This window comes from Pinus tabuliformis, chromosome 2_2 (assembly GCF_031772625.1).
Source record: "Pinus tabuliformis cultivar Carrire ecotype Pingquan chromosome 2_2, CPIR1, whole genome shotgun sequence".
NCBI classification, from domain to species: Eukaryota; Viridiplantae; Streptophyta; class Pinopsida; order Pinales; family Pinaceae; genus Pinus; species Pinus tabuliformis.
This window is the reverse complement of record NC_142300.1, coordinates 74,490,198-74,517,324: the sequence shown is the minus strand read 5'-3', so window position 1 is coordinate 74,517,324 and position 27,127 is coordinate 74,490,198. Positions and strand designations below refer to the sequence as shown.

The 27,127-nt window shown below is 35.1% G+C and overlaps 1 protein-coding gene and 1 pseudogene across 2 annotated transcripts; both read right to left on the bottom strand.

Annotated features, from left to right (window-relative positions):
- Nucleotides 1-4,327: 4,327 nt before the first annotated feature.
- On the bottom strand, nt 4,328-6,125 carry LOC149191512 (plasma membrane ATPase pseudogene; annotated as a pseudogene).
- Nucleotides 6,126-16,578: 10,453 nt separating this feature from the next.
- Nucleotides 16,579-18,190, bottom strand: LOC149191511 (peptidyl-prolyl cis-trans isomerase). 2 transcript variants are annotated; one of them, XM_089404305.1, is made up of 2 exons: nt 18,033-18,190; nt 16,579-17,329 (listed from the first exon to the last, which is right to left on the bottom strand). In XM_089404305.1, the coding sequence occupies exon 2, from the start codon at nt 17,322-17,324 to the stop codon at nt 16,809-16,811; it is 516 nt and encodes a 171-aa protein (XP_089260431.1). In that variant the 5' UTR covers nt 17,325-17,329; nt 18,033-18,190; the 3' UTR covers nt 16,579-16,808. The 2 variants fall into 2 exon arrangements, with proteins under 2 accessions (XP_089260431.1, XP_089260432.1); XM_089404306.1 differs by lacking the exon at nt 18,033-18,190 and adding an exon at nt 17,759-17,943.
- Nucleotides 18,191-27,127: the final 8,937 nt, after the last annotated feature.

Genomic DNA, 27,127 nt, shown 5'->3' with positions numbered 1-27,127 from the left:
CCAACTTTAACTAGCATGTACTGAAAAATAGGATTAGTTTCACCTACTACCAATCACTGCCTAATACATCATTGACTTGGAATATTTGAAATTCAGCTTTAATTACATCTCCTAAAATAGTATGCCACCTATCCATACGATCTAACTACTTCTAGGAGCCAAAATTTGAAATTTGAAACACAATAGAGTTGACTATCCATACTCACAACGCATTGAAGTGGCTTACATGCTTTGTACAGTTGTGATCCCTGACTGTCAAAAAGAAGAAAATGGGTATGATTCATATACCCCTATGATGGTGTTGGTTCTCCTAAACCAGATCGAAAATGCCTGTAGACATCCCTTTGACCTATACCCCATTTTTGCAGCGGACCAGTCTGTTTTCACAACGCCTCCAAAAAATGAAACACATGGTGACTTTTCCTTAATATGAAATGTTGGAAACATCAAAATGAGTGTTGGAACCTTCATAGAACTCCCTCATGACAACAAAACTTCCAACTTCACTATCCCACAATTGTCAAAATTTATATATGAAAAGTGCAGCAAGCCCCTTACTGCGTTTTTACAATTTTCATCAAAATTTTACCTTTTCTGATCTCCTGAGCCAAAAACAAGGTTTCAGAGCTGGGATGAGGTTTCCTGTTGGAGATTCACCTTTGTACTAGCCTCTGCAAGTAATTCCAACTTACCTCTCTTCCTCTTCCTTCCATCTTCTTTGACTTCAGTGAGCTTCTTCTTCACCAACCTGAGCCTTCTTTTCAAGACCAAGTTCCACTTCAGTTTATACTTAGCTTTTTCAAGGAATAGTATAACAACATCTACCTCTCTAAACAATGCCAACTTGTCCCTATGATCTTTCTCTGAAAGTTGATCTACTTTATATTGTATCCCTTCAAGTTGTTCCAGTAGCTTCTTGAATTCCTTCTGTTCATCAAAAACCACAGGTTGAACAATCTCCTTTTCTTGCATATTCATCTTAGCAGCAGACCTAGTCCTAGGTCTTCTAGAATTATCAACTGGCTCCTTTAGCTCCTCGACATCAATGACCATTTTACCTTTTCCTTTGGCAACATGTGCCAATGTTTCCTTTGGTGGCTCTTCTCTTCTAGGCTGGATAGTCCCTTAAGACACATTATGCCTAAGCTCCATATTCTCCTGCTGCAAGTAATCTATTGTCACATGGACTTTGTCCAACTGATCGTGTAACTCCCCAATTTTCTGGTCTCTTTCATCAATTTTCACTTCTCTTTGTGTGCTCTCTAATTCCATGACTTGAATTGGTGATGATGGAGGAACCATAGGTAATCTCTTGGCTACAACTCTAGTTCTTGGCACCCTTACCACCTTTTCTACCTCAGGGGAAAACTGTAGCTTCTTAGCACTTTTCTTACCAACCAATTTGCTTTTAGTCAAATATTTCTTGACTGAGCTTTCTATTGCAGATGAAGCTTCTTTAATCACAACTAAAGGAGTATCATTATTATTCCTTTGATTGTTTTAAGATTGGGATGACCATCTTGAAGAAACAAAGAACTACCGCCAAGACTATTCTTTCTTCTCAAGATCCTTCATTACCAGCAATTTAGTTAATGAAAAATGGAACAAACTAGCCTCAACTTGACTTCCTTTAGTTTGAACTCAGTCAACCATTTTACATAAACTCCTAAACAGATAATAGGGAAGATTCAAATATTTCTTGCTAGTAAAATGCATTAAGAGCCTAATGTGATAGTGATACACCCTATTGAATCTCCCCTCACATGTGAAGTACCTTTGGATGACCTCCAATAGTTTGCTATGATGATCTTGTAAATAACTCCTTGGAACAAATGAACCATACCCTTTCCTATGTTTTGGCTTGAGAAAGTCCTTGAAAGCAACCAAATCAAAATTCATTCCTTCATTCCTCTCCACTCAAAGGTATCTCAGTGGCCTCAACTATTGATTGAGTTGAGACTGGAAAATTCATACTTCCCACCTTTGCTTGTACACCATCAAAACCCCTAGAAAATTCCTTTGTCAATTGCAAATGATATCCCTAAATTCTCTCACAGAATCTCATACACCCTACTTGTTCAAAATCCATCATAATGGTTGGATCTACATTAATGGTTGTGATATATTGTGGGTAAAAATGTACAATGGCTCCTCCTTTGTATTTTTTGTCTTATGGTGTTGTCATGGTTTCACTTTTGCAACAATGGATATTTTGAGTTTATGAACAACTTGCTTGGGCAATAATGGAGGTGTTATGGTTTTTAAATCTTGTGACAATATCTTAAAACACAACCCAACAATTTCACCAAGAATCACAACCACAGAATTTCTCAAGCAAACCCTATAGGACTCAGAATTTTATAACTATTGGCAAAAGATTATACTAGGGATACTCACAATGCACAAGTCAAAAACGCATCACTAAAGAAAACTCGACCTCTAAACACCTTTGAGCATAAATTTTAAGGGAAAAGGATTTGTTAGAGTCTTTAAACTAAGGCGACAATTTTCATGCAGAGGCTCTTACGGTGAAAAAAGGAAAATTTGCAATGAGAAAAGAAGGAAATGTTTCACTGTGTGGATTTGCAGCGGGTTGGGATGAAAAAGTAGAGCAAAAGAGGAAAAAACGCAGTGAATCTCAGAAAGGCAATAATGGAAATTTTATCCTATTTGCAAGCTCTAAATGGTTTGTGTTGGCTTCAAAATGAAATTTCAAAGTTCTATCATGACTGAAGGACAAAGAGGAAACCGAATTTGCACCTGTGAGAGGATTTTGACCATTTATATGCGAGAAATTGAACATTGTGTGGACTTGTAGTGCCCCTACCTCCCTTTCGCAGCGAAAGAACTAGACCTCTTGAGCTTTTTGATGTCGATAATGAAGAGTGGGGTGCTAAGGGATAATAAGGCGGGCTCAAATGATCACCTTGAACAGCTTAGAGTGAGAGTGAGCGTGCTAATTATGATTTTGAGAGAAACATCATGAATACACAGCGTTTTTTCTAAAAACACAACACATTGGGAATTTAAATGACTATCCTCTGACTATTATCCCTTGTTGAGCTCATATGTTGTCCTTTTGAAATGACATCCAAACCGATGTAATAAAGCCTCCAAATATTTGTGATGATCATTGCATGATTTCTCCAATGAATACATTATTACCAAACTTAGGTGGCTTAATAACTATGACTTAAGATGGGACTAAGCCACTCACACTAACTAAAGACTTGTAACATGATTTTTGTACCCTTTTACAAGTGACCAAAGAACTTCCATGATTTTCCTTTGTAAGGAAAAACATAATTTTAGATGAAGCATAAAAACTGATAGTTGTAGGCTTGAATGTAAAAATACACAAGAGGTATTTTGTAATAATATATATATATATATATATATATAATGTATAAGTGATGAATGGTACAATGAGGACCTGCATTTATATATGTAAGCAAGTGTCCTTTCGTGAATGGGAATGTCTTTTAGACATGCCTTTTCACTTAACTTAATGACTATTTAACTTAATTAATATTTGATTATTTAATATTTATTTTTGTTTTATTTATTTACTTGTTATGAATTACATTCATAACATAGCCCCTTCCTTCAAAAATTTTGTCCTCAAAGCTATATTGCTGGCAATTGTCTTTGCTATTGTTGTTTCGGCATATGGAAGGTGGAAGGTCTCCATCACTAGTGACTTGCTAGTAACTCTATTTTGAGTCCAAGGTTGTCTTTCTTTTTCTTTTTTCTTTTTTTATTTAAGAATTTTTTCTTTTTTTTAATACTAATTTTTAATAACTCTAATTTTTTTTTAAATAACTCTCTCTCTCTCTCTCTCTCTCTCTCTATCTATATATATATATATATATATATATATATATATATATATATATATATATGTTATTATGAGATTAGTATCATTGCATTAATGTAATGTCTATTGGTTGATTATATTAACCTCGTAATATATATAATATATACGGTCACCCTTATAACCTTTCCGAATCATGATGAAGATAAGGTGTGACGCATCGAGACCCCAGCCGTCAAGGATTTAATGTTTCATTCAGGAACGATATTATACAACCAACTTTTTTTATGGAGACTGGAATTAGAGCTACAGTCAACTATTAAAAAGGAGAAGAACTGTGGAATAGGGAATAACGGAACTACTTGACGTTTGTCAGTCTGTGGGAACAAATAGACTGACCGGGTTGTTTGGCGGCTCGGACGGGAAGCAGAGAGTGGGCTGAGGCATGCCTGTTGACCTGCGGCAATAAAAAAGTGGTTGGAGGTTTTGTCCGATGTCTGGGCCGAGACCTGCCTACTGACCTACGGCAACACAAAAGCAGCTGGCACGCGCTTGCGTGGTTGCTTTGCAATGAGGGGTAGCACAAAATCGATATAGCCTGATACTACCCATACCCCATCTGATGCCATTGATTCTCGCAAATGCCCAGTTTGCATACACTGCAATGAATGTAGCAATCAATTGAGCTATTATAAAGGAAATGCCAAGCAGAAGGCCAGGGCTCTCTAAAAATGACCAGCTGCGAGACTGAGTCACAAAGATGAGGGTCTGGCTCACAATATTGACTTACAAGTACAGTGCAGCCATGTATTCATTGTTTTTTCTTAAGGGTCTCACACCAAACATCTCCATGAAAAATTGATGGTCATACATTGCCCAGAAAAATATGATTGTCATGGTAGCGAGGTAAGTGCCAAAAACAACACCTGTTGCAAATATTTCCTTCAACTTCCAACTATCAGGAAGTGGAGATGGTTTAACACGATCCTTGGATATTGTCATGATTGTGGCATCATTAAGAATAACAATGATCAAAACCATAAAAGCAGAGCAATCAAATTCCCATATCAGGGTGATCATCAAGAAGCCAAGCACAACACGGATTGTGATAGATACAACATATATCGTGTAATTTTTCATTCTTTGGAAAATGCAACGATTGGTAATGACAACATGGATAATGACACTAAGCCCTGGTTTCGTAAGTACAATGTCTGAGGCACTTCTTGCGGCATCCATGGCATCAACAACTGCAATTCAGATGTTTTCCTTCTTCAAAGTCGGGGCATCGTTAACTCCATCCCCAGTCATTCCACATACTATTTCATCTCTTGAAGCTGCTTCATGATCTCGTATTTGTGCTATGGAAATACTCCGGTAAATCCATCAGCTCATCAACGGGAATTGTTTCAAGATTGGGATCCTTATGATGTCCAAGCAAAGAAGAAGATGGGTACATATTCACACCCATGCCCAGTCTTTGCCCCATCTCTTTCGCAATGGCTAACTGGTCACCTGTGATCATCTTGACATTGACACCAAGGTCAAGAGCCCGGCAAATAGTTTCTACACTATCATGGCAAGGTGGGTCGAATAAAGATAATAAACCAACAAATTTCCACGGACCTCCCGGACTTTCATTTCTCTTCTTGTGGACTTGCTATCTAGCCACAACAAGGGATCGAAATCCACGTTCTACAAACTTATGAACAATTGAGTGTACCTTATTTATCAAATCTATGGTACAGTTGTAGAATTCAAGGATATTTGAATCTCTAGCTTGTCTCTCTTCTTCAACGATATATAGTTTTTGTTTCCTACTAGTTTCACCCACATCTTCTTCAATATATTGCTTCCTTTTCCTAGTGTTTTCTTCTAAATTTTCAACACTTTGTTTCTCTTATTGTCGATCTGTTTTTTCTTCTAAATCTCTAGCGCTTTGTTTGACCTCTGCCACGGCTGTAGCATCTTCGACCTTACCTCCTAAAATTTCGGCTTGAGAATCTTCTGCAACATTCTCATCTTCAACATTATAATCATCTTGATCTATATCAGCTTCATCGGAATCATTATCTTGATTTAGATCATCATCATTCACATCAAGATCGGCTTTATTTGAATCCTCATATTGATCTGTATAAGTTTCATCAGAATCATTATCTAGATCATTTTCCTTTCGAGCTTCTTTAACTTTTGCAAATGACTTTTCTAAATGTTGAAATGCTTCTTGAATTTTACTAAACTTTTCAACGCATTCAAGATGTGAACATAATGGCACATTGTGCGGTGAACAACGTTCAAAGACCCGCATGATTATTGTGCGCCATAGCTTTCACACCACTTAAGCATAAAAACTGATAGCTTGTAGGCTTGAATGTAAAAATACACGAGGTATTTTGTAATAATAATTTATTATATATACAATGAGGACCCGCATTTATATACCTAAGCAAGTGTCCTTTTGTGAATGGGCATGTCCTTTCGTGAATGGGCATGTCTTTTAGACATGCTTTTTCACTTAACTTAATGACTATTTAACAATAATAATAATCAGTTGATTCATGACTAATATTTAAAATTTTGACCTTAGATACATAACAGACTAACAAGACTAAGATTCCTAAACATAGGACACCAACACCAACCACAAGAATGAATCACTCACCCTTGTACTTATACCTTTTCAAACAGTGCAATACCATGGGTCATCAAAATACCATGGATCTATGGGTGCAAATCCCCATCACTTAACCCACTTGCCCCACACATAAGAATACTCCTAATGCTAACAAATTTTTATTTTTTTTAATGATCTAATCCAGTCACTCCAGTACTTGTAGGTCCAAATTAAGTTGCAATAGACTAGGCATTACAAGTAGATGGGGACTTTACAATAATTTCATTTGGTGATCAAGTACACGAAGGGTTGTTGATAAATCTAGGGCAACATGGTTAGGGATTCTTATTAGGATGATTTCTCTTTCACTTGACAATTACTTGTTATTAATTCTTACTTCTCATTCTTTTTTATTATATATTTATCATCAAGACAATTGCCAAAACTTCAAAGACAACAAGGGAACACGTGATGTAGGCACTCAACCAAGGCGTAACCCCTAAGGAGGGGAAAACCTAGTCAAACTCTTCCAATAGTAAATTCAAATCAAGTTGAGATGAACAAGACCCTTATTACCTAGACCAAGAATACCTTCCATCCATCAAGTCAAACTTTAGAAATAAATCATTTGTTCGTTCATTTCTTCATAAGTCAACAACAAATAGTTACTCGAGACAATTTGCCCTCTTTATACTCATGTGTCTTCGACTTCCCACATTCATAAAGAGTTTCGGTCCTATAATCATGAAGATCTTCGATCCTATAGGCATGGAGTACTTTGGTCCTATAATCAAGAGGAGTTTTGGTCCTGTAGTCAAGAAAATTTTGGTCTTGTAATCATAAATATCTTTGGTTTTGTTCTTCTTTTATATCTCCCACGAAATTTCCCTTTGACTGAAATAGCAGATCACAATATGTTTGATAGTTCAAATGCTTCACAAGGCCAAATGCTAGTATATATATAGTCCTTTGCAAGGTGGACGCGATTGTTCATAAGGTTGACTTAACCTTTTGAAGAGGTCGACTTGTAATGAGACAAAGGTCAACTTGATAGAGGCGAGGCAAGACTTTATTTTGATAATAAAACATTTTCTTTCTTTGACATCATGAACCCAAGAAGAGTTTCTTACATAGTAACTTTCATATTGACTCAACAAAAATCCTAGAGCACTCAATGGGTGCTTTGACTTATTGACCATTGACCCAAGCATGAAACCCATGCTTTAAGAAGTCAATAAAAATTTCTTTTATAAATAATTTTATTTTATTTCTTTTGAAAGATACATGACAAGTACAATTATGAAGACCGACACTAGTTACATTCTTCAACACCCCCTCTTAACTAGGGAGGTATTCATAATTTTGTACATATATAGGTACATGGAAGATCTCAAAATGATCTGAACTATGAAGAGTTATAGCACATACAATGCTACATATTAGATACCTGACTAGGGTACTCTAATCGGGTGGGACTAAGGTGTACTCAAGCTTTAGCCACTCTAGGTACCATTGGGCTTTTAAGATCTAACACCAACCCAGAGATATAGGTGTGTATCCAAGGTCAAAACTCCATGACCAATACCACCCTCCCTACTTCGGGATCTAGACATCAATGCATAGGTCAGTCACACGTTCTCCTAGGAATTTTGTTGCCACAAGATGCTTTATCTATCCTAATCAAATATATATATATATCCACCAATCCAAGCATGCTTCAAACATTAAAATTTATACAGAGAGATCATGCACAATCGCAACCCCAATCAGTGATAATCTTTCAAATCATTAGAGAAATTTTGAGGTCTAAAATGGGCCTCTATTAAAAGAATATTATAAAATAATAGTGGAAATAATAAAATAAGATTAGATTACATCATCAAATTTTATAGGGAAAAATGAAAAAACTTCCTTTTCAACTCGTATTTTCAACTTATCTCCCTATGGTTTTACTCAAATTTCAAGCGAGAGCGCTCATTGGATGCATAATTTGATTACTCATCCAAGGAGTACCCATGTTGCATACTTTTGATGACCCTGCTACACGAAAAATGAGAAATACATTGAAAAAAAAATTGCAATAACGTTTTTCGCGTATTTTTCATTTTTCGTGTAGTAGGGTCCATAGAAAGTATGCAACATGGGTACTCCTTGGATGAGGAATTAAATTTTGCATCCAATGAGTGCTCCCACTCGAATTTGAGTAAAATCATAGGGAGATAAGTTGCAAATACGAGTTGAAAAGTACTTTTTTTAAATCTTTTTATGTTTTTACTCAAAAAATGGTGAATCATCCCCCATGGTTGACATCATTATCTTGAATCCTATTGATTCTTATAAAGTTGATTTTGGTTGTACATTTTTGTTTTGAGGCCCATTTTAGACCTCAACATTTCTATAATGATATATACAAGTAAATACAAACCTTCGAGGTCCTCAATCATTCTAATGCTACTTATATCATCATCAAGTTATCCAAACACAACTTGTCAGAAGCTTTCTTAATTCATTTCTTCAGTAGCACCAAATACAACCTGAGTACTTCTCAAGTCCTTTAAATCTATCTGTATTACTTTCATTCATTCGTCAATTTCATTCTTTCTTCAAAGTATTCACTATGGTTGTCATAATATGTTCTCCCTCTTAACTCAACAACTTCCTTCTTTTATAGCATTCGAGAGACTTCAGCCTTTCAAGGATTTATTTCTCTTTTATGGCATCAAAGGCCATCTTAATCATCATCATTCTTATAGCTTCCTTCATCATGCTCATTATTATTATCATCTTCAGTTATGAACATATTCAACATTTTGAAGATTATGTACTTGCAAAACTTTTAATAGCAAGTACAACCAAATACAAATATACAGAATCATGAAGTCAATTATATCAAAGTCATGTCATTATAATGGAAGCATCAAAACGTTCAAGTTTTAGACATCAAATACCTAAACCTAGTTAGGTTCATATTTAGAAAGAGTCACATCTTTTATATTTTAGACTTCAACAACTTGTTAGTGTTTTGTCACAAACCCTAGACTTCATCATCGGGACTTAAAGCAACTCAGTTAAGATATTAATCCAATCATGGCACTATACATCTATGGATTTCAATATTATGTCCTAGAATTCATAACGAAATCTACTAGGGTTTTGCTACAAACCCTAGACTTCATTAATTAACATACTTGCATATATCTAGGATTTCATTATCATGCACTAGCATCTGATACCAATATCTACTAGGTAAACCCAAGATACAAACATTAATACATTGAAGTTAGATATACAACAATTTTGACCAAATTATGGTTTCGATCATACATACAAATATACACCTAGGATTTCATTTCTAGGATCTCACTTTAATTATTACAAGGGTTTTGTTCATAAAACCTAATTCACCAAACCCTAAAAATATAGGGTTTCATTATATAACCTAGACCTTAATAGAAAACCCTAAAGGACTAAGGTTTTTACCACGACATTATCAAAAACCCTAAACTTCAAAATAATAAGATTTTATTATATGTTTTAGACTTTATCAATAACCCTTAAGTAGACTAGGGTTTCAATATTACCATTGACATACCCTTAGCATTGAAAGGCTAGGGTTTCATAGTGACCCTAAAGGTTAGGGTTTCAAAAGAATGATCAAATGTCAAGAGACAGTATAACAAGGGTAGATTCAATTTAATGAATAATCACCCTAACAAGAATCTTTATGATTTAAAACTCTACACATAAAGATGTTAGTAATGTCAAGAAAATTTCAAAATAGAATGAACATACCTTTTGTATGAAGAAAGCCTTACAACAAAACTTGTTGTCTATGACATAACTTGAGTTGTTCTTTTTAACAAACCTTGCAGAGTATTGAAGGCCTCCCTCTGAATCTAGTTGCACTCCTCATTCCTTTGAATATTCTTGTAAGCTTAGTCTTAAAGAAAACTCAAAGATGATATATATCTTATATGATAAGGTGGAAGCCCCTTGTGAAAGAACATCCTCTCATCTTGAAACAATACCATCCTTATCTCTTTATGCACCTGCAATAATCCTTGGTAAGTACTACCAAACATATACAAATACAAGGACATAATTATAAATTAGTAATTTTACATTCAAACCCTATGTTCAAATTTAATTCTATACTTACTAAGGCTTTCAATTTTTATCCAAACCCAAAGGAAGGGTTCCTATGAAATAGGGTAGGGTTTCCTTAAAAGATTTATGACAACAATATTCACTATTACAGACCCTAGAAATTAAGAGATAGGGTTTCTAAGAGAGAGTAAGTGATGACCCATATACCATCTAGGATTTACAATTCTAAATATTAATAACATTTAACATAATGAGAACTAAGAAACTCAACATTTTGTGCATGCTATCCATACCTCATGATTACATACCCTAACAAGAATCTTTATGATTTAAAACCCTACACATAAAGATGTTAGTAATGTAAAGAAAAATTCAAAATAGAATGAACACACCTTTTGTATCAAGAAAACCTTACAACAAAACTTGTTGTCTAGGACATAACTTGAGTTGTCCTTTTTAACAAACCTTGTAGAGTATTGAAGGGATCCCTCTGAATATGGTTGCACTCCTCATTCCTTTGAATATTCTTGTAAGCTTAGTCTTAAAGAAAACTCAAAGATGATATATATCTTATATGATAAGGTGGAAGCTCCTTGTGAAAGAGCACCCTCTCATCGTGAAACAATACCATCTTGATCTCTTTATGCACCTGCAATAATCCTTGGTAAGTACTACCAAACATATACAAATACAAGGACATAATTATAAATTAGTAATTTTATATTCAAACCCTAAGTTCAAATTTAATTCTATACTTACTAAGACTTTCAATTTTTATCCTAGGCTTCCAAACCCAAAGGAAGGGTTCCTACGAAATAGGGTAGGGTTTCTTTACAAGATTTATGACAACAATATTCACTATTACAGACCCTAGAAATTATGAGATAGAGTTTTTAAGCGAGAGTAAGTGATGACCCATATACCATCTAGGATTTACAATTCTAAATATTAATAACATTTAACATAATGAGAACTAAGAAACTAAACATTATGTGCATGTTATACATACCTCATGATTACATACCTTTGACTTTGATGTTCCATTGAGCTTGTTGATTTTTCTTGCAAACTAAAAACAATTGTTAGATTACTAAAAGATAAAGGGCAATAATAATACTTACTTGAATTTGATGAGATCCTCAAATATGCTTTCACAATCTGATGTAAGACAAACACGTTTGTAGACTTCTTCCTTTCTTCAAACAAGCATGCTAAGATTGCTTATCAAGGTCTTCCTTTCTTCAATGCTAGATTATGCATTGGTATAATAGATTGTTTTTAAGATAGGCCTATAATGCCTTGCACAATAGAGATTATCTTGTCAACATTTTTGTCACTTATGGATCTCGGCCACCGTAAATATGTATGGGTATCTTTATGACTTAGACCTTAAATAATCCATTTACTTTTGTGTTTTAGTTCAATCAACAAGTGATCCTTTCGTTGGTTACTCCAGTTTAGAGATTTTACCACCTTTTGAGATGGTATACATTTTGGATGACAAATATCCTATTTCGGATTCCTATTATAGTACAAGGTTTGGATTGTTGTACAGACCTTTGTTTTTTCTCTAATGATCTCGACCTTAGCAAGACTTAAAGCCTCATTATTTAGACCTACAAGAAAAGTTATTTGGATTTTGTTATTGTTGTGGTTATTAATTACAGGTTTGCAATATTTTTTATTACCCATAATTGTGGCCTAATTGCAAAACACTATCCTTGTGATCATGCTAAAAAAGTTGTTCTTTTTCAATTCGATTTTTCCTTCTAGGAACTCGACCTTGAGGACTAATGCTTGTAGTCTTATTATGATCCTCTAGCTGCCATTTTTATACTTGTTTCCTTAGCTCTGAAACCACGTTGAGAAATCTATGACAACATAGTTAGGACTTCTCATTAAGATGATTTCTCTTTCACTAGACAATTACTTGTGATTAATTCTTCTTCTTTGTTATTATATGTTTATCATAAAGACAATTGCCAAAACTTCAAACACAATAAGAGAACAAAAGTAGGCACTCAGCAAGGGAAAAACCCCTAAGGAGGGGAAAACCCAGTGAAACTCTTCCAATAGTAAATTCAAATCAAGTTGAGATGAATAACACCTTTATTACCTAGACAAAGAATACTTTCCATCCATCAAGTCAACCTTTAATAAATAAATCATTTGTTGGTCCATTTCTTCATAAGTCAACAACAAATAGTTACTCAAGGCACTCAGCCCTCTTTATACTCATGTCTTTGACTTCATGCATTCATAAAGAATTTTAGTCCTGTAATCATGAAGATATTTAATCTTATAGTCAAGGAGTACTTCGATTCTGTAATCAAGAGGAGTTTTGGTCTTGTAGTCAAGAAAGTTTCAGTCCTATAGTCAAAAAGATCTTTGGTTTTGTTCTTCTTTTATATCTCCTGTGAACTTCCCCTTTCACCGAAATTGCAAATCATAGTATGTTTGATAGTTTAGATGCTTCGCAAAGGTCAAATGCTAGTATATATATAGTCCTTTGCAAGGTGGACATGATTGTTCATAAGCTTGACTTAACTTGTTGAAGAGGCCGACTTGTAATGAGAGAAAGGCCGATTTGATGGAGGAGAGGCGAGACTTTATTTTGACAATAAAACATTTTTTTCTTTGACATCATGAACCCAAGAAGGGTTTCTTACATAATAACTTTCATTTTGACTCAACGAAACTCCTAGAGAATGGGTGCTTTGACCTATTGACCATTGACCCAAGCATGAAACCCATGATTTAATAAGTCAATAAAAATTTCTTTTAAAAATAATTTTCTTTTCTTTCATTTGACAAATACATGACTCAAATAGAATTATGAAGACAGGCACAAGTTACATTCCTCAACAAGGGAACCAGATCAAATATTACAACCTTGGGAACATTGATGCACATGGAGACTTTCACCTATGATGCATATAGAGAAACATATGTAGACAATGAGAACTTCAAGGAGGGGTCTCAATAGTTGCAAAGCTAGAGTCATGTCCACGATGGTAACAATACAATTGACTAACATCTCCAAATGGGTTACTCTACAAGTTGGATAAGTTATATGTTCCTAAAGGTGACTCTAGTTTATCAAATTTGCTCACACCTCCACGATTCCAGGGAATTTAGGTGTATGGAAGACAATGGCCAACTTGAAGATGTATTTGTACTAGCCCAGGATGTAAAAAGAGGTAGCTAGTTTCATAAGAGGATGCATTCTTTGTTGTACTAGCAAACCTAATAATAGGAACAGGGTCTATACCATTCCTTATCTATACCTGCTCAAAATTGGGAAAACATTTCAATGGATTTTATGGGAAGTTTATCAACAACTAAGAAGGGACATAACTACCTATTCGTGGAAGCTAATGGGTTCAACTCAATGTGTGTTTTAATGCCTATAAAAAGACCAATAGCAAGTAAGAAGAAAAAACTTTTTATTTGGATAGGTGTGGGTGCACTTTAGGATACCATGAAGCATAATTTTAAACAAAGACACAAGACTTCTTAGTGCATTTTGGATTACATTGTGGGAGAAGATGGACACAAAGTTGAAGAAGTCTACAACATTCCATCTACGGATAAATAAGAAAACAGAAGTAATCAACCTAACTTCGGTGCACCATTTGAGGGGCTATAATAAAAAACATTTTAATACTTGGGATGAAAATATGGCATATATACAACATTCTTATAATAGAATGCAATCCACACTTCTACTGTTAAGTCCCCATTTGAAACTTGTTTTGGAGAGAACACTTGCAGGGTCAATCTACCCCCCGACATGTGCATTTACTCAGTCATGAATGCAAAAAAGTTGAAACTCGGAGACTTCCATGTTGGATCAAGAATAGAATAAGTCTTACCCTTTGTGCAGGATTTGACACTAGATGCTTAGGCAAAGTTGATGAAGGATATAGTTTTGCAAAAAAAGTCAATAACTACAAGATAGTGGTTGAATAACCTTTGGAGAATTGGGTTGAAAAAACAACTTCCATGGAAAGTAATCTAGGGAGAAGGCAGAGAAAAAAATAATTCCCCTGATTTAGTAAAAGGTTTTTGGAACAAAAATCCTCTAAAAATGGGGAGATATGATCTGGATTGGATCATTATATTATTTTCCATCCATTTTTATGCTTTTAGAGTGGGAAACATGAGGAATTAACTTATAATACCATTTTACCAATGGGTCCCAATCTGGAAAATTCAGGTTTTTAACCTTACGAAGGTAATTTGAGGCATTTCTTGAAGTTTTTGGGGGTCCAAAAACTCTATAATGAAATACCCCCTAGGATTCATTACAAAGACTAAAGGACTTGGGATTTCTTTGATTTGCTTCAAAGTGAATCGGAATGCTTTCAGTGCTTACATTCACAACACTATTAGTGTTGAAGAAGGTTACACCTTGTATACCACTCTTTGACATGTGAATGAGTTGCTTACATTCATAACACCACTAGTGTTGATCAAGGTTAACCCTTGTATACCACTCTTTTGCGATTACTGTGAACTAGAAATTAACCACAAAATTAATTTTATGGTTTTCAATGTTCCAAAAAAATGTTTCATGTTTGTTACAAAGCAAAGTAAACAAAGGCAAGTTAAAATTGTGCTCTAACATCCCACTAAAGTGTGACATTTGTTAGACTTTGTTAAATAGATGGGAGACTTAATGTAGTGTACTTTAACAAACAAAGCGATCTTGTCTTGAGAATCATTTTGCATGCTTCATTAAATCTAGGAGATCATCCCTTAATGTTGTTAGTCTCATGTTGCAATGTTTCTAAAGTGAAGATAAATCATTGACCATTTAACATTTCTAATTTTAATCCTAAAATATCTATCAAAAATCTCATCAAGGGGCTCATAAAATATATTTTGAGTGCACTTGGATTTCATTAAAAGATTTTCCAAGCATTCAATAATCTTCCCTCTCATTTTGGAAATTCATTATTTGCCTTCATGATGTGTATAAGTTAATACATTAAATTACAATCAATTTATATAAACATGTTTGATAACCAAATACGTTAGCCCTAGAAAAAGAACTTTAATATTAAAAAACAAAAAACCCTCTCAAAAACCCAAAAGTATTCTTTGTAACTTACATTCATAGCTATCATTCAAAAAATGAGAAAAACAAATTCAAATCCTATAACATATAAAAACAAATAGCTATAATTTAAAGATAAAGAAAAACAAAATCAAAATATATAAAAATTAATCAAAGGAAAAAAAAAAGAAGAGGAAAAAAATAATACTAGTCACTAACATCCATAAATAATACTAGTCATAGTAACATTCATAATCATTTTTAAGGTTATCTAATATTTAATAACATATAAAAGTAAAAATTCAAATTAGATAACATAGAAAAACAAATTTAAAGCATGTAAAAATTATAATTTTTAAAATTATCTAATATTTAATGACAAAAAAGTAAAAAATTCAAATCTTATAACATAGAAAAACAAATTTTAAGCATATAAAAATTATATGAAAATCATCGATTTCTAAGTAGAAAAAATCATTTAAAATAATACAATTCATAGTAGCATTCATAGCCATTTTTAAGGTTATCTAATGGAATCAACCTTCTCTTTTCAAGAGCAAAAATCTAATGGGTGATTTCTAATTCGGTTTTATTCCACTTGCATACACACAACCTCAAGATAACAGACATTTTACATCAGATATTTTACATCTCTCCCTTATCCATAAGGAAAGGCCAAAACCATTGAAAATGACATGATAAGAAGCATTGATTTATTCAAGAATGACAAACATTTTCATATAATATAAAATACTTGTAAATCATTAATTAATACAGGGATAAACCATTGAAAAGGACAACTGGTTCAAACTTTCCATCACGTTTGTTAGATAATGCCATTTTATTTGCCGATAAAATTTGTCAAATATCTAAAACATATGCGACAAAAGGGCAGCATTAACTATGATAGGAAAAAGATTCAGTGGGGCACAACCTCATGGCCCTCACATGACCGTAAAAGCAAGCCACACCATGTAATAATTATCAAGGACCATAATAAGATTTCAAATGTGAGAGTATCCCATGAAAATATAAGCTAGTCCCACGACTCCACAAGAGTCGTCGTTAGTCACTTAAAAAGACGAATATACGCAACATATAGGATAAAAGGTGTCAGGGGCGGCCATGCCACTCGAAACCCTTATTAGAACACAACAGTAAACTCGTAAATTTTCCTAACCTAACCATAGTAATTATTAAAGCGCAGTTCAGAGCTGACCGCAGTCAGCAATAACTACGGGCTTGGAAGTCCTGCCACTGGAGGATCCCACACCCTCGATGGCCTTGACAATATCAAGGCCCTCCACCACCTGACCGAACACCACATGTTTCCCGTCCAACCACTCTGTCTTTGCAGTACAGATAAAGAACTGCGATCCATTGGTATTCTTCCCGGCGTTTGCCATCGACAGGATTCCCGGCCCGGTGTGCTTCTTCACGAAATTCTCGTCGGGGAACTTGTTACCGTAAATGGACTCACCGCCAGTGCCGTTTCCAGCGGTGAAATCCCCTCCCTGGCACATGAAGCCAGGGATCACACGGTGGAACGCGGATCCCTTGTAGTGCAGAGGCTTCCCGGATTTCCCCACGCCAATCTCACCGGTGCAGAGTGCTCGGAAGTTCTCTGCCGTCTTAGGCGTAACGTCAGCAAAAAGCTCCATCACGATTCTTCCGGCGGGCGCGCCCCCGACGGACATGTCAAAGTAAACCTTAGGGTTCGGCATTTTAGCTGCAGTCAAAGAAAGAAACAGAGCATCTTATTTTTTGCATTCTCTGTTAGGGTTTATATAAAGCTTAAAGGCGCTAAAAATGAAAAACAGAAAATAAATAAGAACAAATCTTCAAGAATAATCATTTGAGTGCATAACACAACAGAAAATGCAAGAAAATTATAAGTACACGAGAGCAAATTCTTTTAACAAGAAGAACAAATTTCTAAGTTCAGCAAAGTCTTTTAGCAAGATGCACAAATTTCTAAGTTCAGCAAACTCTTTTAGCAAGAACCACACATTTGTAGGTTCAGCACATTTTTTCAGCAAGAAGCACAAGTTTCAAAGCAAACTGATCTGATCCGTTCATTAGGCTAATATTCGCTGCAATTACTAGAAAGATAATAGCGGTAAGAGAAAAGCCCTAATGAAACATCAATCGAACTAACTTCACCGCATAAAGACAGCTAAAACCCCCGGCATTCCCCTTTCAACCTCTCAGAGCCAGCCCAAAGAGAAAATCAAAACCTCGCCGAATAATAACAGATAAAAGTCCCGGCACTCCCCCTTTCAACCTCTCAGACTAGAGAGAGAGAAAATCAAAACCTCACGGCATAAAGATACAAAACCCTCCAGAATTCCCCTTTCAAAATCTCAAAACAGATCCAAATAGATAATCAAAACCCTCAGCGGCGGAATGCAATAGAGATCGAGAAAACTTACTCGCTACTGCAAATCGAAAGCTCAGTCTTAAAGTCGTATACACTGATGAGCGCCGAATGAATTCCAGAGCTCCCCCTTGACCGCTATATAAATTCCAGGGTCACAAGAAAAAATCTTGAGACAATATCTCAGCCGTTCGATCGGACACCGGAGTATCGAACGGATGTGGTTTCGAGTGTTCATAATTTACCTTTGAAAATTCCCTGGTGGGGCTGGGAGTGCGTTGGGTCCACCTCTAACGGTGGCGCTCTATCAAACACGTTGGGGCCATTCTTCCGACCATTGCTTCGGATTGGATGTCTAACTCTCCGCGTCTCATGGTACCAAGTCAATGTTTCGAATTCCAAAGTGGTTTACCGACACCTGTCAAAACAGTTTACCACTTCGATAAACGAAATTGGGACCCTCCTTTCCGCCAAAAGTCCCCGAAATTGTTATAGTAGTTGGGATGTGGTGCAAGGGTAGGTCAATGGGAGTATATGACATTAATTTATGAAATATTTTACAAGCATAAAAAATATTAGATGTAAAATTCGTCTTACTTTGTTACAGGTTTGGTTTGCAAAATTTGTGTAATTTAAGATAAAGTAATGTCTGCGTGGTTTTAAATAGCCCTCGTTTAACTAGGCGGAGGAATTATTGAGAGAAAGCTATGAAAATTCTAGTTATATTTAGAGAAAATCTGACAAGGATTTTTGTAAATCTAAGTTATAGTTATTAAACTTCAAAATTTTAGGTGTCTTAAACATTTTTTATGGTGCTGAATTCATTTCCACCACTGCCTCTACAAGTTTTTTGAAATTTTTTTGCCCGGATTCCGGCCACTTTTGGTGATCCATGAATTCCTCCGCCTCGACTCCGATTAAATATAATGATTGAAAAAGCATCTCAATAGGATAAAGTTACCATTCTTAATGGACTAAACATCTTAATAGACTAGGTTAGGTTAATTAGTGATTATAGATATTAGTTAATTTTGTGTTAATATGTGTTTTATTTTAATTAGTGGAGTTGAAAGTTTCTATAATTTGTTTTGTTTTTTTCACTATTTTTTGGTTAATTTTGTTTAAAATTTGTTAGGATGTGTTGGAATTGTAAATTGATATATATTTTTACATGGATTGTTCCAAGGAATTTTTGGGAAAATGAATCCATTTATATATTAAAAAAATTCAATTTTAGCAATGAAAAAATATCTCTTAAAGAGTTATATGATCATACTAAGGTGAAAAGGATTAAAAGATAGAATAGTTAGACTATCTCTTTATATATAATTTAATTTTAATATTAGAATTTAGTTCAATATTAAATTGATGTATGAGACTCCCTTGTTTGTGGGATAAGGAATCTCTTTAGAGTGATTTGACTAATTATGTTTAGCTCTCAAAAATAAAGCTCAAAATCATTACAACAATATGCTCGTTATGAACTCAACATGTAATTTATTGAGATTTAACTTACGTGTGGAGGATAATCATCATTCCTCTCAACCACTCGAGATAAACTCAATTGATTATATATATATATATATATATATATATATATATATATATATATATATATATATAGTCTAACTTACGGACTAAATGACTTTTTTGACCAGAATCTGGTGATACAATTTCAAGCAAGATTGTCATTTTTTGTTATTTCAAATACATTTTTGAATGCATAAATGGATTCATCACCCTAAGAAACCCTTGTGGCCCTCAAATTCTACAGATTAAACAACTTAAACTCAAGTTTTTTTAAATCTTTATTAGATTTTGGTTAAAATTAAATAGAAAAATGCCCTAAAAAAATCATTTCATCAATTAGTTAGACTATGTGCGTGGGTATATATGTGGGATCAAATCTAAGTGGGTCATTTAATATTTCCAACTATATATGTGGTTTGCAATGTATCCATCTTCCATAAAAAATTCTAACAAAAAAGGGGGTGCTTTGTGAAGGTTATTTCATATTTGAGTACAACACACCCATTCTTTTGGTAAGATTATTTCTTGAGAAAAAAGAAACAATCATTAGTTTGTGAGGAGTGGTCTAATGAGTACTTGAGCATTTCTTGTGACAATGACTTAGGTTCAAACCATGATGAGCATGCTCTTCCCATTATGTGTGTATTCAGAAATATTATTAAACCAAAATATATCCATCTTAAGCATGAATCCATCAAGTCAATAATTTGTTTTATTTTAATTTAAGCATGTATACAACATATGTCTCGTCGATCTTGATTCTTGATTAGAGAGGTAAATTGATTATGAAGGACGAATATGTCATATCCATCTTAAGCATGAATCTATCAAGTCAGATATTTATTTTATTTTAATTTAAGCATGTATATGACATATGTCCCATCCATATTGATTACAAAGAGAGGTAGTTTATGAAGGACACACATATCATAAACAAGATTTAAATCTAGATAGTGAAAATAATTAGGGTTTTTACTAGAGCCATGGGGTCATCTTGAGGTAGTGGTTAAATGTGTGGTTTCACATAGAGAAGTTATATAAAATGATCTTGTGACCTATGTAAAGATATATGAATCAAATTCCACGCCTATCTCCATTAAATTTTAGTCCAGGGGCAATAAATCAAATGGTTGGGAGGTAAATCTTACACTCTCTCCGTCTAGGTTCAAATCCATGATGAGACATGTGCCCATTGTGACAAGGCTAAAATGTTAGGTCCCTATAATACTAGTGATTCTCCCATTACTATTGTCATTGTAGCTCTTATTGTTATTATTGTGCCCCTATTGTCCCCATATTGTTATTAGTGTGCCCCATAGAAACCCACTATTGTTATTGTCGTGCCCTTATGTTATTACTATTATGTCGGCTTGATTATATTGTGACCCCTTACACTTCTATATATAGAAGGGAGGTTTAGTCATTTGAATCATCTAAGAATTATTCATTTGTGTAATGTAAAGGAGGTGTCCCCCTCGAAGAGGCTAAATTATAAGGCATTGATCTATCTTTTCTATCTTTTTGTGAGCTGGTTTCATAGCATTTGGTATCAAAGCTTTGGATTCTAGGGTTTCGCTGCTCCAAACAGGTCATTGTGGCATTTTCGCTATAACTTTTCTTCTGCAACATTTCAGAAGCTAAAAAAAAACCCATTTGAGCCGAAATCGTTATGAACTTTGGGTCCGAATTTGAGAGCTTGCCTCGCTACATTTTTGGAGATATGATATGAGGAAGTTATGGTTTTTGTAGACTCCCAAACTACATTCCAAACAGGTGACCTGGGGAAAATTGTCATAACTTTTGTTCTGAGCATCAGATTGAAATTTCGTAAGAAGTTTCAGAAAGAGGACAACCTGTAGTTTTCTGTATATTAGTTTCAGGTACTAAGGTTGAAACAGTGACACATGGCACTTCATACAAGTTCTCTCTACTGAACTAGTTTATAATCAGGTCATCGTGGGAGATTTGGCATAACTCTTCCTTGGAGAATCCAATCTTGATCAGACTTGTGGGGTTAAAAAGAGGACTCAATGGGCTACTGCAGGACGCGATTTCAGATATTTGAGATCCGCAGTTATAGAGATACAATAGATTCAATCGAGCTCTTACAAAGTGAAAAAAAGTGTGTAGTTTTTTTTTTTTTTTTAATTTTACATAAGATTGGTTTAAAAAATCTAGTTTGAAGGAATTTAAAGGGAATAGTGAAGAATTATTAGGATTAATTGATGCCCCGAAGAAAGAAAATGGAAACACCTAGTAAGCAACTTGAAAACTCTAGTATGATTCGTGAAGAAGAGGAAGAAATGCAACATGATATATCAAAATTACAAGACCAAGTACAACAAATGTCACTTTCACAAAAGGTAATTAAAGCCAATATGAATAGCGTGGAAGCTAATATGAATGGCGTGCAAGTTAAGATGGATGGCGTAGAAGCCAATATGGATGGTGTAGAAGCTAATTTGAATGGCATGGACACTAAGATGGAAGAAATGAAGATAAATTTGAATAAGTTGCTACAAGAAATGGTTACTAATGGTGAAAGGGTAGTAAAGAAAACTCCAGAAATGTTAATCATGATTTCATAGACTCTAATGTTGGATTGAAGACCCACCATGTTACAAAAATCGATATGAGGAAGTTTGATGACAAGGACCCTGGAACATGGATACTACAGATTGAGCAATTTTTCGATCTTCATAATGTGCAAAACACACAAAAGGTACGTATTGCAACTTTATATTTGGAACCAAATCAGTTTGTATGGTATCTATGGCTTTTCTCTCGTAAACAAATTGTCACTTGGGCAAATTTTACGGAAGAAATGACAACACATTATGAGGATAAAAAAGCAACACCTTTTTTAGCCAATTGATAAATCTCAAACAAAAGGGTTCAATGATGGAGCACATTGAGGATTTCCAAAAATTGAACATAAGGGTAAAAGATATTCCAGAGGAGCATAGGATTGATGTGTTCATAGGGACTTTAAAGGATAATATCCAACATGAGGTTCGCCTTTGGGAACCTGATTCATTGGAGAACGCATTCAGGTTAGCAAGAAAAATGGAAAGCAAAATTATGGCAACCAGGAAGCCTACCACTCACAACTATAAAGATGGAAGTGTTGTTGCCCCTAGCCTTCCACAACCTACAAGGTTGAAACCACAACAATTGGAAGAAAAAAGAGCAAAAGGGCTTTGTTATAGTTGTGATAGCAAATACACTAAAGGTCATAAGTGTAATTATTCTACATAGATTGTGAAGAGGAGGAAGAAAAGGAACAAGAAATGTCAAAAGAAGAGGATATACTCGAGGAACAAACCCTAGATAAAGAAGAAATGAATCCGACCATATCTTGTAATGAATTGGCTGGAATTACCACTCCTCAAACTATCAAGATAGAAGGACATATCAAGAAGAAAAAGGTAATAGTGTTGATTGATTCGGGAAGTACCCATAATTTTATCCATTGTAAGATAGCGAAGGAAATGAATTGCTTCTTATATCCAGCACCAGAGTGTCAAGTGATGGTTGCAGGTGGAGGAACCATAAATTGCTCTGGAAAGTGTCATAATATCAAGCTATCCATGGGAGAATATGTATTGAATAACCCAATGCTTTTCATTCCAATTGGTGGTGCTGATGTTGTACTAGGAGTCCAATGGCTACAATCCTTGGGTACAATAGCTTTTAATTTTCAAGAACTTTTCATGAAATTTTGTGCGGAAGGAAAGGAAGTTGAATTAAGGGGTATTGCAGGGAAACCGGGAAAGATAATCAGCTCTAACAACATGACAAATATTCTAAAGAAGGAACAATGAGGCGTAATTGCACAATTATGTTCGCTATAGGTTCCCACATCGAAATCATGTATTTCTCCATATCTCCAAAAAGGCTTGGACAATCATTCCAAGGTATTTGAGACTCCCAAAGGCCTCCCACCTATTCGTGATCATGATCATGCTATTCATTTGATTCCAGGAAGTGTTCCTCCAAACATCAGGTCGTACAGATATCCCTATGCCCAAAAGAGTGAAATTGAACGTATGGTTGCAAAAATGCTACAGGCTGGTATAATTCAACCTAGTCAAAGTTCTTTCTCTACTCCAGTAGTATTGGTGCACAAGAAGGATGGATAATGGCGCATGTGTTCGGATTATAGGGAGCTCAATAAGTTCACTATTAAAGATAAATTTCCCATTCCTGTCATTGATGAATTATTGGATGAATTGCATGGATCAATTTACTTCACCAAGTTGGATCTTCGTTCAAGATATCATCAAATCAGAATGAAGACTGAAGACATTCTGAAAACAACATTTAAAACTCATGAGGGTCATTATGAATTTTTGGTCATGCCTTTTGGCCTTACCAATGCACCTTCTACATTTCAAGGTTTGATGAATTCCATTTTCAAACCCACCCTTAGAAAATTTGTGTTAGTATTTTTTGATGATATACTAATCTAGAGCAAGTCTTGGAGGGATCATGTTCAACATATTGACAGGGTGCTCAAATTATTAGAGGAGAAACAATTATATGAAAAAAGCTCCAAATGTTCCTTTGGAGTACAAGAGGTGGAATATCTGGTTCATATTGTATCTCATGAAGGTGTTAAGGTAGACCCTAGCAAAATTAAAGCCATTAAGGAATGGAAAATACCCACATCCATAAAGCATCTGCGAGGATTTCTCGGGTTGAAGGGTATTATCGCAAGTTTGTTAAGAATTATGGGAGAATAACAGCACCCATAACAACATTATTGAAGAAAGATGCATTTTCATGGACTCCAAAAGCAACAAAGGCCTTCGAACATATTAAAGAGGCAATGTGCCAAGCACCAGTCTTAGCTACGCCAGACTTCACGAAAACCTTTTTTGTGGAATGTGATGCTTCGGGAAATGGAATTGGTGTTGTTTTAATGCAAGATGAAAGACCCATTGCTTTCGAAAGTCGTCCAATTAAAAGAAAGTATTTACACAAAGCTATTTATGAGAAGGAAATGTTGACAATACTATGTGCACTTAAGAAATGGTGACCCTATCTAATGGGAAAACACTTTTAGGTAAAAACGAATCATGATAGTCTTAAATACTTTTTAGAACAAATAGTATCCTCTAAAGAGCAACAAAAATGGGTCACAAAGAGACTTTGAAATCATCTACAAAAAAGGGAAGCAAAATGTTGTGGCAAATGCACTCTCAGGAAAGGATGAGGATGTGGAAGCATTGTTGTGTGCCATTTCTATTATCCAACCAGATTGGATAAACGAAGCAAGCGATGAATGGAAGAATGACAAAGAAGTGTGGGCACTCATTCGAAAGATACAACAAGATCTTAGTACATCTGATACATTTTGCTGGAAAAATGATTCGTTGTGGTACAAAGATTCCTTATACCTATGTAAGAATTCCCAACTCAAACAAGAGATTCTTATGGAATTGCACACTTCTCCCTTAGCAGGGCACTTAGGATTTTTAAAAACTTACCACAGGGTTAAGAAGGAATTTTTTTGGGATGGCCTTAAATCGGATATTCAAAAGTTTGTGGTGGAATGTTTGGTTTGCCAACAAAATAAAGTTGAAGCAATTAAGACCCCAAGTCTATTACAACCTTTATCCATTCCAAGCCAACATTGGGAGTAGGTTTCAATGGATTTTATCACAGGTTTACCCAAGTCCGAAGGAAAGAGTGTCATCACGGTGGTAGTTGACAGACTTACCAAGTATGCACACTTTTGTGCATTATCGCATCCATTTAAAGCTAGTACAGTTTCTACTGCATTTATGGAAACATATCAAAGGCTACATGGAAACCCAAAGATTATTGTAAGCGACAAAGATCCCATTTTCACTAGAAATTTTTGGACAAAATTATTTTCTTGTCTCGATACTCAGTTAGCTCATAGCTCATCTTATCATCCTCAATCTGATGGGAAAACTGAGATAGTAAACAAATGTTTGGAAGGATATCTTCGTTGCTTTGTATCTGATAAACAGACACAATGGGTCAAATGGTTTCCTCTAGTTGAATGGTGGTATAAGACTTCCTTCCATACTGCAGCGAAAATGAACCCATTTATGGCACTTTATGGATATCATCCACATCCATCACATCATATTTAAGAGAAAATTCTAAGGTTCAAGTAGTGGAACATCACATCGAGCATCAACAACTAGTTCTCCAACTCTTAAAGGATAGCCTCACGTTGGCGCATAATAGAATGAAATAATAGGCAGATCAACATCGCAACGAAAGAAGTTTTGATGTAGGTGATTGGGTATTCCTACGGCTACAACCATATAAACAAATGTCCCTCAAGAAAGCTAAGAAGGATAATAAATTATCGCCAAAGTATTATGGTCCATACAAGGTGTTGTAAAAGACTGGTACTATGGCATACAAATTGGAGCTTCCTGCAGCTTCCCGAGTGTACCCAGTTTTCCATGTTTCATGTTTAAATAAGGTTATAGGTGACAAGCTCCCAGTTCAAACAATATTGCCAAAACTTAACGAGGAAGGAAGAATCATATTGGAACTGCAAGCAGTCATAGAAACAAGAACTCGATAACTACGAAATCGATCGATTTCAGAGTATCTCATCAAGTGGAAGAACTTATCCGCTAAAGATTCCACATGGGAGGTTGAGAATTTTATACAGAAGCATCCAAAACTGCTCAAGCATTGAGGACAACGCTTTTTGGAAGGAGAGGGGCATGTTAGGTCCCTATAATCCTAGTGATTCCCCCATTACTATTGTCATTGTAGACTTATTGTTATTATTGTGCCCCTATTGTCCCCATATTGTTATTAGTGTGCCCCATAGAAACCCACTATTGTTATTGTTGTGCCCTTATGTTATTACTGTTATGTCGGCTTGACTATATTGTGACCACTTAGACTCCTATATATAGAAGGGAAGTTTAGTCATTTGAATCATCCAAGAATTGTTCATTTGTGTAATGTAAAGGAGGTTGCCCCCTCGAAGAGGCTAAATTATAAGGCATTGATCTATCTTTTCTATCTTTTTGTGAGTTGTTTTCATAACATAAAAGGATTAATGCCCCCCAAGAGTGGGAACCTCCTTGTGTGCGTGTATTAAGATGTATTAACACTTGGTAAGTTATAAGTTATTAGTATACCTAATTTATGAATTGTTTGATATATTCTTGAATTAGCGCTACTTAATTAGTTTCATCTCAAATCTAACCAAATCATTATAATTAAAAACAATAAAATAATTTTGAATTAATTACACAACTTGCATGGGGTGGCAGGAGGGGAGGGGGAGGGGGAGGGTCCTTTATAACCCTGAAAGAAAAATTGAAATAAGGTACTTCTTAGGTCTGGAGCGTATGAGAAATAGTCAAGCCAAGATGCTTCGCTTACTGCAGGGCTTGCTCCTAGCAAAAGGGCGTGGGAACTTCCAATATTGTTATTTTGGGGGATTTGCTTCTAATAATATAATACGTTTGAAACAAAACTTGACCCAGGGATCAACATCTAAAGCTACCGTTCCAGTGAATTTCAAGGTTGCTTGGAGATTTCTCTCAAAAATCATTCTAACATGTTCTTCAAAACCAAAACAAGGAGGTCGATATTCAAGCCAATAAGGCA